The sequence below is a fragment of the Equus quagga genome, chromosome 13 (genome assembly GCF_021613505.1).
Source record: "Equus quagga isolate Etosha38 chromosome 13, UCLA_HA_Equagga_1.0, whole genome shotgun sequence".
In the NCBI taxonomy this organism is placed as follows: domain Eukaryota; kingdom Metazoa; phylum Chordata; class Mammalia; order Perissodactyla; family Equidae; genus Equus; species Equus quagga.
In genome coordinates, this window is record NC_060279.1 from 400360 (window position 1) to 418028 (window position 17669).

A 17669-nucleotide genomic window follows, 5' to 3' on the forward strand; every position below is an offset into this window, starting at 1 on the left:
AGCACATGCTAGCATTTTGGCGCTTGACACTATTCCGTCCCATCTGCGTCCTTTGGAACGAGAGTAAAAGGTCCAACCAGGGACCCGGGGAGGTGGTGTGCTGAGGCCCGTGTGAGGGTGAGCAGTGGGGTGGGCCTCAGTTCTAGGAACAGCCCATCTACACATCCCTTCTGGGGGTAGTTATCTCACCCGCCCTCTTGCAGGCAGAACTCAGAGGCTTTGGCAGTCCTTGCCTCTCCGCAGGCAGCTCAGCCTCAGCCTCTGTTCTCCACCTGCCATATGAGGTTGGCCAGGCATTTGAAATAGAAGTTGCTTGTCTTCCTATTGACTTTCTAGTTTTATCTCAGCCCCTGAGTAGCGCCTTTTCATCCTATAAATGGGGCCTTCCACTCTGGCCTCCCCAGAAAGAATGAGAATTCTCAATGTTGTCCATTTTCTTTCCCATATAACCTTCTGTTGCCTTCTCTTCATTTCACCATATTTCCTCCGATCTTAGCTGTTGAAACTATTCCCATAGGAGAAAAAAGGCAGTTCACCCTCCTACCCTTCTTTAGGGCCAAACCTCTGTTTGTTCTCTTGGAAACCATGGCAACCTGGCCTAAGAGGCCACTTCTACCATCTTGGAAGACAGTGTTCCAAAGCCTTGTACTCACAGCTGTGAGCTCTCTAGCACTTTTTTCCAAAGGGAGCCTCTGATTTTTCAGATCTACTAAAAAGAGGAAGTTTCGAACAAACCAGCCCCTAGATAATGCTTTCACAGCTAGATTAGAAGTAGGAGCAATGTTCTCCGTAGGATCTGGAGTATGAACATAGGCAACGTTAGCTGGGGATCCTGAGGAGCATTCTGGAGTGTGGTCTGCGCTTATTTTTCTTGTGCTCTTTTCTCTCCTCACACTTACGCAATTCCTCAGAAGACTCGTGTTGGAGGTGGTTGTCTTTTAGCTTACACCCACTTTTTTTTCTTTTTCTTCTCCTTGACATGTTTGTCCTTCTTGCTCTGGTGCTACCTTTTAAAGCCCCAAGTTGGGAATGCAGGGAGCTGCGATGATTTACTGCGGGAGCCCGGTGGTAGAATTCCACAGCCTTAGACGGCAAGGTTCCCATAGCCTCGCTGCTGTGGGACTTCCCCGTGAAGGAGTCCTCTCTCTCGAGCTGGCTGTTGGAGGAGGAGGGGAGAGAGCAGGCTGGCGTGTCCTCGGCTTCTCCTTGGACTTCGCTGCTTGCAGAGGGAGGGTTCAGTGGCTGAAACCCTGAAGGGAGGGCACTGGCCCCTCCCCCTACCCTGAAAAGAATTGTTGTCTGATGATGGCGATCTCACTAATTTGGAGCAGCTGGCCCGGGTGTGTGAGCCTGGAGAGGCTGGGAACAGTGCTCCTGCAAACTTTTGCAGAAGCAAATGTTAGGCAGATAATGTGAGATGCCTCAGAAGGTCTGGCTCTGCTGGGTTAGGATGCCTTTTGCTACTCCTCCTCTGGTCCCCTCTGCAGATCCTTGCATGGTGATGGGAAGAGCTGGGAGAAGGCAGCCGGTCACCAGGGAGTTGGGTTTGGGTTCCATATGCTTTTCCCTACCCAAGCTTTGTAGGGTTAGGGTGGAACTGAGGTGGGGTAGCAGAGCCCTCCTGCCCCTTGTAATTGGGTAGGACTAGCCTGTCATGTTCACTTGTTGAGTTTTCAGCTTCTGTAGGAGCATTGAAAGGAGCCGGAGTCAGATTGTAGCCGTAGGTGCATTTTACATCTGTCTGGTCTCCCAGCCCCTTCTTCCATCAGACCACTTCCCTGTTTGTGCTGGATTGGCAACTTGGCTGAACATACTAAATCCTGACTTTAGTTTTTAATCCACAGGAATATTCTCATATCCTTCCTCTTTCCCCATCTCTGTTAGGGCTCCTCACTGCTGAGTCCTCAGTGTTACCGGTTTGCCTCTACTTCAAGCATAGGTAGATGCTACACATTTGTCTTAGCCGGGCATGCTCCATGTGGATTTGGGAGAATGCAGATTGGCTCATAGAGTTTGTCCTGTCTGCCTTTGGCCCATCATCCATGACCCCAGTGACGCTGACTGGCCCTGTGTTGGTGCTAGCTGTGGCAGCCTATGAGTGCCCAACTTGCTTCTCAACACATCCATTCTCCTACTTTTTGAGCCCAGGTGAATTAGACAGGGCTGATCGTTTTCAGAAATTACCCAGGTAAGGAGAATGGAATTCCATCCAATTAGGCTGTCCTTGGAGATGTGGAGAAGAGAGATTTTTGAGATGGAGATAGATAGACGGGGAGGAGGGAGATAAAGAGAGAAGGAAGGAGGGAGGAAGAGAGGAAGACAAGGAGAGAGGGAGAGATGGGGAAAGGGATATACATAGATATGAAAAAACAAAATGAGAAGCTTGGGAATGAGATAGAGAAAGAAAGATGAGGAGGTGGAAAGGGTTTGGTACAAGTTTTTTCCCATGATTTCTGACAGCTCAGTGCTTTAGAAATAATCCAGGAAACATCCTTTTTTGCCACTTCCTACAGACCCCCCATCACCATTGTTCTCCTCCCAGGTCTTTCCTCAGAGGTGCTACAGTGGTGTTTAAAACGCTGGGTGTGGGAGTTCAGAATCAAATGGGTGTTGGGAGAACTTAAATTCTTTGTGTCTACCTTTGCTTCTCCCTGGGCAGTAGACGATTCCCACAGCGATGGCTGCTGCCCCTCCACCTGCACCAGAAAAGCCTTGTGATTGTGTCATGGAGAACAAGGGAGCTGTGCCTCCAAGCCAGACGGTCCACCAACTTCAGGGCCCCAGGCGGAGGAGGGGGAGACGGGCAAGTGCTGCAGGAGTGGTTCTTGGGACTGTAGATGACTGACTGTCTCCGAAGAACGAGTCCCCTTCTGGGACTTCCAAACCTCTTCTTCCCTTGGAAGTGGAAGTGCACTGGAGCAGGGAAGGGTGGTTCGTTCATTAAGTCCACACGTTCGGTCAGGCGCTGGGGCAGACGTTGGGAGAGAGAGGTGATTCAGCCTTTCTGTTCATTTGGAAGAAGAATCCACAGTACCCCCCGCTTTCCCTCGCCTGGAATTTCCATCGAGGTGACCAGCTGGGGCTGAGTCACGTCTTTCCCTGCGCTTGGTCTCAAGAATGGGCTCTGTGTCCATCACCAGGGATCTGAGCCCTTTTGAATAGATGTTTTTCTAGCATATGACTTTTGGAAGCTTACTCTGCCTGAGGGGTTCTGAGATATGTCTGCTTCTCTTTATCTTTTAATGAAATCCCAAGTAATGGCCGCTCTGCTTGAGTTAATACCCTGAGACTTAGGAACAGACGCACGGTGTCTTGGACGCTGCCTCACGTGTGGTCCTTTCTGTCAGTCTGCTCCAGTTGTCCAGGACCCTTTCCTCGCCTCCTCCCTTCTCCCTTCCTGCCCTATGGAACAGTGGGATGCTGATGACAGTTGGTCTGACAGCCTTAGAAACCATGGCTGCTCTGCTTTTTTGACCTCAAGTGCTGCCAAGACTGATTTCTATCCCAAGTTCTGATTTTCCTAGCAAGACTTCATCAGCTGCCCAGGTTGTCGCTTAGGACTGTGGCCTCTCCGGGTGCAGCAGAGGGTGCTTCCTGGGGGAATCAGCAGTAGCTTCCCCTTCTCCTGCCTCTGTCCTCCCTGTCATCAGTATCCTTTCTGAGCCGTGGTGGCGTGTGCAGGATACTCAGCTACAGCCTGAGATGGAAGGAATGGGAACAGGCTGTGTGGTTTGCTCTGAACTCTGCCCAAACTTTACTTTTACCTGATGAATATGCCCATCAGCAGTGGGATTTTCTCCTACTAAGGGTACACCAATCCAAAAGGAGCTAGAATAAGGTGGAGAGAGGGAGGATAAAATCCTGTAGCATCTTTTGTGTTCCAACCAGCTGTTTCTGGAAGGTGACTGTATTTCTCTTACTTAGATCTCATTTAGTGATCGGCAACCTGTAGCGTATTTATCAAGGCAGTACACACTTTCAGCTTAGTTGTGTGTGCGTGATTACCACATGGACTAGTTCCTTCCACTCTCCTGCCCATCTTGAGTTGCCTATGATCCATAGCCCATTTCTTTTTTCTTATTTAGTGGCTGATCTCTGATTACTCCCTATCTCTCTGCCAAAAACCTTTCCCATGTGCCTGGTGCCCTGGAGACATATGTGTCCGAGGAGGAATCAACCTTACTTTTGTGTGTGTGCGTGTGTGAGGAAGCTTGTCGCTGAGCTGACATCTGTGCCAATCTTCCTCTATTTTGTGTGTGGGATGCCGCCACAGCAAACGACTTGATGAATGATCTTTAGGTTTGCACCTGGGATCCAAACCTGTGAATCCCATGCCGCTGAAGTGGAGCACGTGAACTTAACCACTGTGCCACCGGGCTGGCCCCAACCTTGCTTTGAATCACCCTTCAATATCTGAAGCTTGAATGCTTGCTAGGGGTGCTGGCTAGGGGTCCTCAGCACCCTGACTCAAACCTCAGATCTTCCGCAGGACCGCCCCTTCCCTCCAGAGCTCCCTGAGTGCTGAGAATTGGAGGGAAGTCCTCTGTACAGTGGAGGAGACGTGTCCTTTTAGAGGCACCTCTGGAGATCATTCCCTGCAGGCCTCCAGCTGGGCGTGGCCAGGCTCCATGTTGGGTGGCACTGCACCCATGGGTGGGGCGTGCTTTGAAGCTTTCTTCCTCTGACACCTGGCGAAATCCTCAGTATCTTCACCCTGATGACACTGGCAGCCAGTGGAGGCTGGTGGGGAGCGGGGGGCTGCAAGGAATGCTGCTGACTAGAGCCTGGCTTGACAGGAAGAAAGAAGACAAAGTGGCCTTGTCTTCTCTTAATAGTGTAAGTGTTGCAAACATGAGGAGACCCTGAGTTTTGGCCTTTTCTCTTTGATGAGACATGGCCGAGGCATGTATGGGCAAGAAGCCACACATTCCCTTCTTTAAAGGAACTTGCCCATATTTCCTTACTTCAGTTTTCTCCTTGCTGGCTCAAGTCCTAAGATCTATTTTCTGGCTATCCTCTTTTCGTGCCTGAGAAAGTTGTGGTGGCCCTTTTTTTTAAAGCTGTTTTGGGGGCTGGGAAAGGAAAACTTTAAAAGTAAAATAATAAAAAACAGCCCACTCTGCCATTACAGGCACATAAATAGCTTCACCGTAGCCAGGCTGCGCACTCACTTTACCATAGCAACCTAAGACAAGTGTTGATAGCAGCCTGTCGCCCCACCTGGAAAACAGCAGCTGCTGCTGCTCCCCCAGCCACGCCTGACCTGCCTGGGCCCCAGAACCGTGTGACCCTGAGAGGTGTGTCGGGACCAGGGGCCCACCCTTCTGTGGGGCCATGGGCGAGGCAGGGGAAAGGCAGCCTGGGGTCCAGACGAGGCAGTAATATTTGGGGAGCCCGAAGGGAGTGGTGGGTGTGTTGTTCCCGGGCTTCCCCGCCGCCTGTCATGTCCTATGGAGCGAGGGACAGGAGTGCACAGGGTGCTGAGCTCCGCCTGGCCCGGAAGGGGTGTGAATGTCACAATGTGGCTTGTTTCAACTTTCTGAATAAATCTTGGCTTCTGTTGCAGCCTGTTCAGGGAAGTCCTCTAAGTGTTTTTTCTTAAGGACTCACAGAAGAGGGGCTTCCCATGGGAAGATCATGGGTCTCCCTGGGGAAGGGGGCTGCCCTGGGATGAACAGAAGCAGAGATCAGCATCCTGGAAGGACCAGAGGAGGGAGAGGGAAAGGCAGGAGATGTGTGACGAGACCCTCCTTGCCTCCCCTACAGCCCGGATCCGAGGGCTACGTTCTGACCCACCCGTCGGAGGGTCTCAAACTGCAGGAACCTGGTGTCGTCGGAGAGTCTCGTGGTGGTGTCTACAGAGACACTTCCCAGCCTCTGCAGTGTTCTCAAAGTGCAGTCCCCAGACCAGCGGCTCAGCATCCTCCTGCCAGGGAGCTTGTTCGAAATACACGTTCCCAGGCCCTGGCCCTGCCCCTGCCCTCCTGAATCAGACACACTGGGAGCAGGCCCAGCAGCAGGTTTTAACCTATTTATCCTGCCCTGGGATCCTGGTGCTCATATAAGTTTGAGAACCATGGCGCTAAAGCACGGCACAGGTGCAAGGGAGTATAATCAACCGGCTTTCTGAAGCCCCAGCTGACTCAGCGGCTTCTGTCTGCGCCGCATGAGCCAGCATGAGTGACACTGGGGTGGTGAGACGTGGATCTCGGGGAGTGTGCCGGTTCTCCTGCCTAACGGATGCCGTCTGCTCAGCGTGGAGCCCATGCCCGCTTGTCTGGGACTTCCAGGAAACAATTGGGCTGAAGAAGGTGGAAATAGGCAAAGAAGGGGGATGGCTCTGTACTCTGGGCAGGGGACTGTTGTGGAGTGGAGGGAGTGATGGGGTCTCAGCCAGGCCTGACGTCCAGTGTGTGGCGCGCTGACTAGTGTCTGCGTCACATAGGGATGTTATTTTGCTTTCTCTGCTGCTGGATCCCTGGGGACAGAGCAGCTGCCCACCACACTTCTTTTGTTGGATGAGATGTAGCCTCAGTCGGAGGCCAGGTGGCTTTCCCCTCACCCCCAAGGGCTTCTCCAGAACCTGAGGCCTGGGAGCAATGAACTCCTGACTCCAACAGCCAAGAGAGATTGACCCTCCTCTCCCTCTCCATGAGCATGGCATGATGCTGCTGAAATTTGTTTCTAAAAATAACACAGGATCCAATCTAGCTGCTAAAAAGCCCCTTTATTCCCTTGGAACCAAAATGTGGAAAAACCACAGCAGACCCAAGAAAGGCAATCTCTGTTGTCCAAGAGTGTCCATACTGGATATTTGAATGCTACTGCCCAAGGCCTACGTCTTGTCTGCTGGCCTGACAGCTTCCTGCCCCCGTGCCAAGGAGCTGCCCCTATTTAGTGTGAGGGCAGAGACCCTTGCTAACCCACGTCCTGAAGGTCGCTGCCAGCACCCCTTCCAATAAACGACAGGCCTTCTAATGGCACTGTCACTCCTGCTGAAGTCTGCTCTCGTCCCCCTCCATCAGCCGAAGGAAATGGTCTGCATTGCTCTTTCATCCTCCACATTTTTTTCAGCTCTCGCTTGCTGTGAACACGCCCCCACACCCTGAGTCACAGGAGGCCACAGAGGTGACCCAGGCCAGAATGACTCAGAGTATTTGGAAGAGGGTACGTTCCCCATGGCTCTGGGCCCAAAGGACTGCCCTTTTTCGTCCTGATATATTGATGCTATTTTAGGATGGAGCCAGGGGGTGACATTGCCCTCTCAGGCACATTCCTGCTTCAGTGTCCTGACCCACGCCATGAAGCTTCCTGTCTTCAACTTGATGTTTCCTGGGGTCTCTGACATGGGTGGATCAACAGGCCAGATGATCGGGTACAGACTGTCAACCTTGAGTCAATTCTTGGTGTGACTGTTTGGAGAAAGTGTGCTATATATGGGCCCTACCTTCTCTTTGCCCCCTGAAGGCATCTGGCCAGAACTGATAAGTTTTGTCATCGTTGTCACAGCATATCTTAGACAGTAGAGCCCCTCCAGGTCTGAAAGGTTTCAGCGTCATGGTCTGTTTTATTTTCTGTTTTGGATCTGGGGTGCAGGGTTGAGTCCATCACCCTGTGGCTGCTTGGCCCGTTGTCATCTCTGGTCTGTGCAGAGCCCTTCTGTGCTTGCTGTTTCCCCATATCCCACGTCTGTACCCTTCCTGGCCTGTGAGCAGCATTTTAGTGTGACAATATGTATCCTTTTGTTTAAATATGTCCCTTAAAATGTATAGCATTGCTTTAGATGTGTGTTTTTAATTTGTGTAAAAGCTATTGAAACACCTTTTTCCTCACGGGCACTGTTTGTTTTGTTTTGTTTTCCTTTTTCTCCCCAAACCCCCCGGTACATAGTTGTGTATTCTAGCTGGGGGTCCTTCTAGTTGTGGCATGTGGGATGCCACCTCAGCATGGTCTGATGAGCAGTGCCATGTCCGTACCCAGGATCCAAACCAGTGAAACCCTGGGATGCCGCAGCGGAGCGCAAAAACTTAACCATTCGGCCACGGGGCCGGCTCCTGAGCACTGATTTTAAGATCGTCTTGTCTTGTGTACATCTGATCTATGTTTCTGTTACATAATAGCCCCTGTTATCTAGTGCACATGGTTTACCTGTCCATCACTGGGAGAGGGGATCCCTGGTGGCCTTCCTCTCCCTATCACCACAAATAATGTTCCGGTGAATGGCCTGGCACATGCCCCCTTCTGGACCCGTGTGAGAATTTCTTTGGGAGATGCACCCAGGAGCAGGTGACTGGTCCAGGTATGCATAGACTTAGTGAGGCTAAGAAGTACCAGGTGGTTCTCTGGAGGAGCCAGGGATGAATCCTGGATCCCTGAGACCCAGGGGCTGAGGGCAATACTTTTTCTCCGGATGGATGCTTTGATTCTGGCACTCCATTTCTGCTGCTGAATTGAGGAAGATGCTCACAGGATAGCAGACTCAGGGAGGGGGAGGGGGAGCAAGGGAGCCCCATATGTACCGCCTGCTAACCAAGACATGATGTTCTCTCTTCAGAACGGAAGTACCCTCCAGAACCAAGTCCTAGGGGCTGGCTGAGAATCAGGATCAGGTTCCAGAACCAAGACCACAGGCCACAGCGTGCCATCCTGTGGCCGGTACAGAGGCCTAGTTTTGGTGCCCAGCCTGCACTTGCCTTCTTGGCATGGGCATAGCTATTGCTGAAGATGTCAGGTGGTGCTCCCCACCACCTGAACTTTAGCTGACATCCTCGGCCTCTGACCTTCTTCCGTGCACTTCCAAAGGCCTCAGTAGACTGAAGGGGAGGATGCATGCTTGAGTCTGCTCCTGCATGCCAGCAGGTGTTAGAGAGGCGGTTAGGGCAGGCGGCCCTGGGGAGGGAAGGGAAAGCGGGGACCACAGCGAGGGTGGCTGCTGGACCTGAGCGGCGGGATTGGCCAGGGAGGGCTAGAATCTGGGTCTTGGAAAGTATTGGAAATAGGGGCCAGTAATGAGGAGGGAGCAGAGCGGCCTCTGTGTGCGGTTTAGACCTTCAGAGAAGGGCCAGCCGGATGTTCCAGGTGAGGCTGGCTGCCCCGTTCAGGTGCTTGCCAGCTTTCTGGGCAGGACATGACCCTCTTAGCAGCATGGGAGTGCCTGAGAGGAGGAGTAGAGCTGAAGGAACTGTGGGTGATGGTGAGAGAGTGCCCCTGCTGGAGGACGAGAGAGGCTAGAACAGGGTCTCTCTGGGCATCTCCCAAGTCTCTATGGATCGCAAGGCCAAGGGTATGAGATGATAGAGTGGAGGAAGCCCTCTTCCCCGTCCCGGGATCTCCTGGTGGGAATTGGATATGCCTGGGATCGTGCCAACCCAGAGCCTGGTGTGTCCTGGCTGGGAGCTACAGATGTATGGGGGGGAGGGGATGAAGTGGGCAGTGTCTGCCCTGATCCGCGGGGGTCTATCCCTATACCTGCCCATAACGTTCGAAGAGGTGAGGAGGTGCTTCCCTGGCCTGTTTCAGAACCTCGAGGGGCCGTGGGCCAGGGACAGACAGGTTAATGTGTGCCTTCTCATCAAGCTTTAGGAAGTAAATCCATAGCTTGGTTTCCGTTCTCTTACAGGCTTCCCTGTACCTGAGGCAGGGTGGCTTTGGATTCAGCCTGGGGCACAAATCCTGGCTCTCGGGATCTCTATTTCCCTGCTACAAAATGAGACGCTCTCCTTATAGGTTGTTGGTGAGGATTCAGTGAAACAATATACATAATAATTGATAATGGCTATGTATGGACCAACCACTACATATCAGCCACTGTACTAGGCACTATATAATACATATGTGTGTGTGTGTGATACATACATATATATATATATGATTTGTCTAATTTTCACATAAAGTGCCTACTATGGTGCCTGGCTCATTGTAGGTTCTCAGCAGATATTATTTCCCTCCCTTCCCACCCCCTACTCTACCCCCACTCCTGAAAATAGGGAGAGACAGACCCGCGCTTGGGAGGAAGGAGCCTCTGTATCAGAAAAGAGAACAGATTTTGTGTGTTTGTTTAGGGGGCTGGGGTGCTGAAGCAGGTTCCGTCGTTCAGTTTGGTGTATTCTAAGGTGGGACCAGCCTGCTCCCCCGCACCCCCAAGGTCTTCCCTTCTTCACCTGTGACATCCTGCATGGCAGTGACACTGGCACTCTAACCAGAGCGTCTGTGAGTGCTACCAGCTTGCTCCCAGCCCAGTGAAGAGGGCAGGGAACAAGAGCCTGCTCCACTGAGTAGCCGCCCCCTGCAGCTGCTTATTATTCCAGGCAGGTCCGGCTGCAGTGCCGTGCCAGCCTGGAGCCCTGGCCCCTGGCCCCTCCTGTTTCCTCTCTTGTGTTTCCACTCACACTTCATTGCCTGTGCGAGCGCCAGACCCAGCAGGAGCCTTTGGCAGGGCACATTCAGGGGTGGGTTCCTCTCAGGTCCTCAAAGTTCCCTATTTGTCCCCGACTTGGGAGTTACCCTTTTTCCTCATCATCTGGGGACATATCTCCTCTTTAGCACCACGGAAAAGTTTCCACGGATTCTTTTCGACAAAATGGGAGGAAACAGAGTGTCTGACTATTGTTTGTGGTCTGGTGGCTTAGGGCATGAGGTTCTTGCCTCTGGCAGCTCTGTGTTTCTGGAACTTGCTAGTGAGTCCAGCTGCGGACTGAGTTATCAGGAAGAGTGGGCTGGTTTGCTTTCCAGGTACGTGTGGGGGCGAGAGCGCGTCTGTCTCACCTTCATTGCTGGAATTGATTCTGAAAGAGAAAGAGCAAGGGTAGCAGTCAGCGTTCCCTCCATATGGAAATGGGTGCTGTCTGTGCCCAGAGAGGCCTGCCTTGTAAAGGGGTGCTCAGATGTTTGTCAGCAAAGGAGGCGAAGGAGGGAGGTGTAACAGAAAGAGCCCCAGGCAGTCAAAGACTGGATCACTTTTTATCTCCTTGGACTTCAGCATCCTCGTCTGTAAGGTGGGGGTCACAGCTGTCCTCCCCAGCATTGGTGTGACAGTGCTTTCACACGTCGTTACGATTGTAGAACAGATGTTACAGGACTTGAGGAGGAAAAAAATTAAAATGATTTAATGATCATGTAAAGTAATATGATTTCTGGCCCCTGCAGGAAAGGATGAGAAAGTTCGCTCTTCCATCCGATCATCCCTTAGGCTGGCAAAGTGCTGGAAACAGAGTGAGCAAGAGCCTACCTTCCCCAGAATGCCCCAGGCCGAGTGACTAATCCTGACCAGTCAGGAGGGACCTCCCAGACGTCTGAGACTGAGGCCACGTGAGCATCGATGCATTATTCTTTGCCAGTTGCCTAATAAGGTTAGGGGCTAGGCAAGCTCAGCAGCTACGGAGAGCTCATATGTTCTACCAGCTCAGAGCTCAGAGAGGAGTGTCGGTACCTACCACACCTCTGAATTCCTGACAGGCTTTCATGGAGATCCCGCCGTGAACTGGGCCCCAGCTGGGCACTGCCCCTCAGACTTTGTGCCAGCAGCTTAATGCTTGACCTCTGCGTGTGTCTCTAAAGCAGCCTGAAGCAGAGAAACCTCTCATTCTTTTCGATGTGCCTCAGATGTTCTGATCTTAAGTGACCTTTTCTCATTGGTTGCCCATATGAATGGAAGCATCTCTCCTCTTTGCTACCTTGAGGGAGAGGTTCAGAGTAAGGAATTCTGACTCAGACTGTCCCTTCTTCTCTAGAGGCCCAAGGCTGTATAGCTTGGTGGTTATTGCTAATGGTTATCTTCAAGCTAATGGTTATTGCTAGGGAAGCTGCCTTGGAATTCTCCATTCTTTTTTGGGGGTGGGAGATTCCCCCAGGAAGGAAAGGTGAAGGGGCACAGGGATCTTATTCTCTTCTGCTCAAAGGGCTAGATAACAAAAGTTCATTAAGCTCAGAGTAAGCTTTCTACCTTCACTCGCATGTCCTATAGTGGACACCGGGCATCCTTCATCTGAGATTTCCGAGCACTGTTTCTGTCTAATCCCATTCCTTTATCACTTTCTCAGGATGGTGTGAGAAGGCAGAACTGATTCTTTCCCCAGGTAGAGGTGGGAGGAACTGAGCCCTGACAAGGCAGAGTGACTTGCCCAAAGGGCACCTGGGAAGATGGTAAACCTGGTTCTGAATCTGCTACAGCTTGTTCAACAAAAACTTAGCTGAGTGCCCACTATGTGCAGGTTCTCTTCTCGGCACTGGGGATAAAGGAGTGAACAAGACAAGAGAAAGTATCTGCCTTCGTGGAACAAATGTTGCAGTGGGTGGAGACAGAGAAAGTAAAATCTTCTGATTTCCAGATTAGCACTCTATCAGCACTCTTCTCAACATCCTCTTGAAAAGTTAAGGAGTTCTACTCAAGGGTCAAGATGGGCTTCTCACTGCTCTAGCCCTTCTCACTGCTTCCAGGCTTGGAGAAGAAGCTGAACTGGAGAGAAAATTCTGTGGTGCTGCCCACCCCTATGCTGCCTCAGGTTCTTTCCAGACCTCCTTGTTCCCCAGGATTCTTTTTTTTTTTTTGAGGAAGATTAGCCCTGAGCTAACTACGGCCAATCCTCCTCTTTTGCTGAGGAAGACTGGCCCTGAGCTAACATCCATGCCCATCTTCCTCTACTTTATATATGGGACGCCTACCAAAGCATGGCATGCCAAGTGGCGCCAAGTCCACACCCGGGATCTGAACCGGTGAACCCTGGGCCGCCGAGAAGCAGAACGTGGAACTTAACCGCTGCACCACCAGGCGGGCCTCCCCGCAGGATTCTTTGATGACATTTAAAAAGAAAGGGAGTATGATGTTTAAAAATCAGTAGCAACAACAACAAAACAAAACTCAGCTCCTTAAACCTTTGTAAGTCAGAGTGGCTCTAACAATCTGGTAGAAGGAGGCAGCAGAGGGCAAATCTGGAGAGGGAGGGGTGTGACCACCTCCATCGCAGCCGAGAACAGGGATCATGTGGAATCAGCAGGAACTTTAGCCACATGTGATTTTTGGAAAAAAGTAATCAATAAAAGAGTCAAGTCCTTACCTGATGGTTCTCGTGCTGCTTTGTTCACCTTGTAGAAGCGAGGATGCCATCTCTTCATTAGAGAGAGGCTGACCAGAGCTCCTTGCCACCTCCTGCTAACTGAAGTCAAGTCAGCGGGGACTGTCTGCCAGGGCTTAGCCTCCCGTGTCCTGGTGCTGCTTTCAGGAAGAGCCCCTTCACGTTTAAAGAGCTGGTGTCTGGCAATGGCTCCTGCGTGACATACAGCAGCCCTCTCTGAAATTGAGAACTAAGCCCTCTTCCCACCCTTGGCCCTCCATACCCTCACCTACTCGTAGCTCTGCCCTGCCCCCAGGCAGCATGTATGAGCGGTAACATATGCCTTTCTGAGAGGAGAAGTGCTCATTCGAGACCCTCCGTTGGGTGCTGACACACAGGCCAACTGCTCCCTGCCGAGCTTACTGTGGCCCTAGGCTCTTTGTGACTCAGAGCTGTCTTATCACTGCCGCCCTGCCCCAGGGAAACTTGAAGTCAGGCTTCAAACTCACTGTCCTTCCTCCTCAGAGATCCTTCTGTCCTCTTTATGTAAAAACGATATTTGGCTCCCCCCTTCCTGCCAGGCTTTTTGAAGGGGATGGGGCTTGGCTTCAAGACCTGGACTTGCTGCCTGACCGTTGACAGCGGCAGCAGGCTGGAGGCTGGGCTTGTATCATGTTCTCCTGTTCGGTTGTCAGTGTGGGTTGGCAGTGAGGAAGGGTGCGGGGTCTGGGGGAGGCTGGCCGACTGGCAGGCTGCCCCCCAGATCATTCAGGTCCGGACCCCGTCTCTGAGCTCTTCTCACCTCTTAGAGGTCAGGTCAGACTAAAGGCTTCTGTAAGGGGTCCCCCAAATAGACAGGGGGAGCTTTAGAGCGGTTAGAGGTCATAGCCTTTTATTTCCAAGTTTTGGGAGTTGTAAGATTTGGTTTGGGAGAAGTGAGGTATGAAGACTGGGGTATATCTGAAATCACTTCTTTACGTTGGAGTTTGGAGGGAGGGGTCTCTCCTAAGTCAGCTCCCCGGCTCGGGCCCCAGCCGCCCCCTAAGCCCTGGTGCTGGAATGCGTACCTCCTGCCCTTGCAGATGCCGGACCCCCCTGGCTGCTCTAACGGTTTCTTTTTGTCTCTTTGAACCTTTGCTCCAGAGATCCAGTTGTCATCAGTATCCAGGGAGCCCTCCTCTTCCTCCTCCTCCTCCTGCCGCCTCTCTACCACCACGGTTGCTGGTTGTTGCTAAGGTTGCCTCCATGGTAACATGCACATCCTGTTTACACCTCCATCTGGGCAAGTCGGTCTAAGCTAGGAACCTACCTACCCTGGACGGCCGCTTCCATCGCCACCTGGGGACACCAATCATCGCGACGCGTGGTCCGGCTTCCACTCGGCTCCCCCATCTTCCTCCTCCTCTCACTGCCAAGCTTCGTACGCAAAGTAGGATCTGGGCTTGAGGCTGCTGCTCTGAAGCTTATTGCACAAGATCCAGTCGATCTGTTTCCTGACCAGGCCCCAGAGAAGCACGAGGTAGGAAGAAGCGAGGCCGGGAGGCCAGAGAGCCTGGTCGGCCGGAGGGAAGCCCCGTCCTCTCGGTCCGAGGGCTCGGTGACAGCCGGCGACATGACGAGCCCCGCAGAACGTGCCCTGCCGGCCAACTCGCCGGGCGAGAGCCGCGAGGGGGACTTTGGCTGCACGGTGATGGACCTGAGGAAGCTCATGGAGCTGCGCTCGGGGGACGCGATAGACCAGATCCACGCCCACTACGGAGGCGTGGCGAATCTGTGCAGCAGGCTGAAAACCAACCCCGTGGAAGGTGAGGGCGTGTCAGGTGGGACCGGGCCCTGTCGGCCACAGCGCTTCCCGCTCCCGGGGAGGCGGCGCCCGGGGCCTCGGGGTGTCCCTGTGCCTGGTCGGGAGGAGCGTGCGTCTGAGGCACTGGCAGGCGGGAGGCTGTGGGAACAGCCGTGGCTCTCCCAGACGTGCTGTTTAGGGACTGTGGTGTTCTCTAGATCATTCCTTCCTCCTTTTTCCGTATCAGTATATAGAAAGGAGGATACTTACTTCTGTTTTACAAATGTTCGTGTTAGAGATGCTTTTATCAGTCAATAATCATCAAGTCCCTTATTCTCTATGAGTCTTTGATTGCAAAAGTGTTTGAAGCACAACCAGAGGCGCTCACAGCTAGAATATACAGCTATGTACTGGGGAGGCTTTGGGGAGAAGAAGAAGAAGAAGAAAAAAAAAGTGTTTTAAGATATAATTCTTCCCCACACTGATCTTACAGTGTAATTGGGGAGGGTGGGCACAAAAAAAGTAAGTCCATCTACTTAATATATCACTTCTTTATTGTATCCAGTTAGAAATAGAACAGTAAATCACGAGGTAGAGAATTGTACCACCATATCTTTGGATTACTCACTCTGGTGTGGGGTTTTTTTTTGGTGAGGAAGATTGGCCCTGAGCTAGCATCTGTTGCCAGTCTTCCTCTATTTTATACGTGAGATGCCGCCACAGCATGGCTTTGATGAGCAGTGCATAGCTGCACACCCGGGATCTGAATCCATGAACCCTGAGCTGCCAAAGCGACGGGCACAAACTCAACCACTGTGCCACTTGGCCAGCCCCTACTCACTCTGTTTCTTGTCAGAGAATTATTGATAACTTTTTCAACCTGCCTGATTCACTTTTAATAAGTTCTTCTTAATCTATTCATAAACGAGACCGAAAACTCCAGCTTCATGCTTGCCTGGCCCAGCCCGGTAATGTGAAATTTTGCCTAATCAGAATGGAGAGAGAACAAAAGGAAACCTGCTTTCTCACTTTGCCTGGTTTCACCGTCTCTGGTCCAGGTTCTTGCTTGGTCCTCTCTGTCAGGCAGGCGTGGTTGAGTAGCATGAGATGGAGCAAAGATCATGTCCTTTAGGTGCCTTCAGCTTCTTGAGGTATATTCTTTCTGAGTCTTCTGTGAAAGCCACATCATATTTCTTGCCAATTCTAAGTTTTTCCCCCTACCCAATGCTATAAGTTAGTGACTTAGGGTCCAGACTCTTTAGGAAAAAAAGAGAGAGAGATTTGTATCTAGATATTTTTACGTTGTCAGTGTCTTGTTTTCTTTGCTGTCTATAAGAGCTGCCCTACACGTCCTCTTTACTTCTAGAATTCAGTTTCCTGTCTCGTAGGCATGAGTTCACATACGAGCTCTACCATTTACCAGCTAAATAGCATTGAAGAGTTTACTCAGCCTCCCTAAGTCTGTTTCTTCTTTGAAAAGGATGTTACTACCTAGCCTATGGAGTTATGGAGATTAAATAGTATAACGTATGTACAATGCTCAAGCTTATCATGACTATTCAATAAATTAGTTGTCTCAGATTAAAACAGAGCCCATGTGTCTGAAGATATTTACCAGAATATGAGTGCCTACGGACTACAATGTATAACTGGAGAGATTAGTGCACGGGTAACTGCCACTGCTGTCATCGCCTCCAGTCCCCTCTTGATGTCACAGAGAGACCTGGGTACGATGGCAGTGCTTAGTTGCTTTCGTGTGGCTCAGTCTTTGCTTTCTGGCTAGTATGTGACTGCTACTAGCCTAGCAGTATGACCAGGCTACTTCCTGTCAGCTAGATTTCTTTATTCTGCCTCTTTTGTAGTAGTATTGACTTTAAAATGAGGCTATTCCTATTATATTTTCACTGAGATAATACAGTAGTTTAGAAACACCCATCAGAATTTAGGCAGGATCTTTCTTTTTCCCCTTCCTATTCTATTCTTGATCCCTTCGGTTAGTGTTTCTCTCACAGTGAAACTCAGGAGTCCAAATGCCCTGGAATTTGGGGAGCTCCTAATAGCAGGATCCAGACTTTCCTTCTGGTTTCCCGAATCCTGTCTCATAGCTGCTGCTGTTTACTTTCTGATTCCCAGAGAGCTTCCATTCCCAAAGGCCAGCTTATATTCTACTTAGTCTCAACATTGGATATCAAATGTTATAGACATGTCAATGCCCTTAGATTCTTTCCCAGTCCTGGTTTCAGACTTACAGTTGACAGCCGCCCCTTCTGCTGGCGAGTGTCTCTCTTGCTGCAGACCTTGGCCGTGCCTGTATCCCAGTACCCTACGATTGGTACAGCTGTGCACCGCCATTTTCTTGCTTCCTTAGATCACAAATGTATATTTCTGATTTGTTTCAGTGTAAGCTTTACCATAGGGCTGGTCCTGGAGCTGGGGAGGCGGGGTGTCAGAAAACAACTTTTCCATGGATAATTTTTAGCCCCCTGTGCCAACAATGACCTCCTCATGTGTAAGAGGAGTAAAGGGATAGGGAAAGGAGACACAGAGGAGCTGTGACACAGGAGTCTCCCGCCAGACAAGGGTGATGCTGAGCTGTTTAGTTGGGCAGGCCGAGAAAAGAGCATCAACATCCAGGTGCCCCGACGAGCTGTAGCTGTAGAAAGCCAGCCTGTTCATAAGGGACCACACTGAAGTGCCTGACAACCCAGCATAGTTTTGTCATCTGTGGGAGGTCCCTGCAAACTAATAATAAGAATAAAGAAATTTACCTGGTGCTTGAATTCTGCTGGTTATAAACCAAAGTGATGGGGCTGGCCTGGTGGCACAGCGGTTAAGTG

The 17669-nt window shown here is 51.2% G+C and overlaps 1 protein-coding gene across 4 annotated transcripts in view; it reads left to right on the plus strand.

The window, feature by feature from the left end:
• ATP2B4 (ATPase plasma membrane Ca2+ transporting 4) overlaps positions 1-17669 on the plus strand; it is a 100588-nt gene that overhangs the window by 30454 nt on the left and 52465 nt on the right. For 3 of the 4 annotated variants that reach the window (XM_046682492.1, XM_046682495.1, XM_046682494.1), the window contains exon 2: positions 14193-14854. In XM_046682492.1, the coding sequence (XP_046538448.1) occupies positions 14662-14854 (193 nt within the window). In that variant the 5' untranslated portion in view covers positions 14193-14661. Of the gene's footprint in view, positions 1-11286; positions 11308-14192; positions 14855-17669 lie in introns of those variants that run through there. The other variant, XM_046682493.1, reaches the window with a different exon arrangement.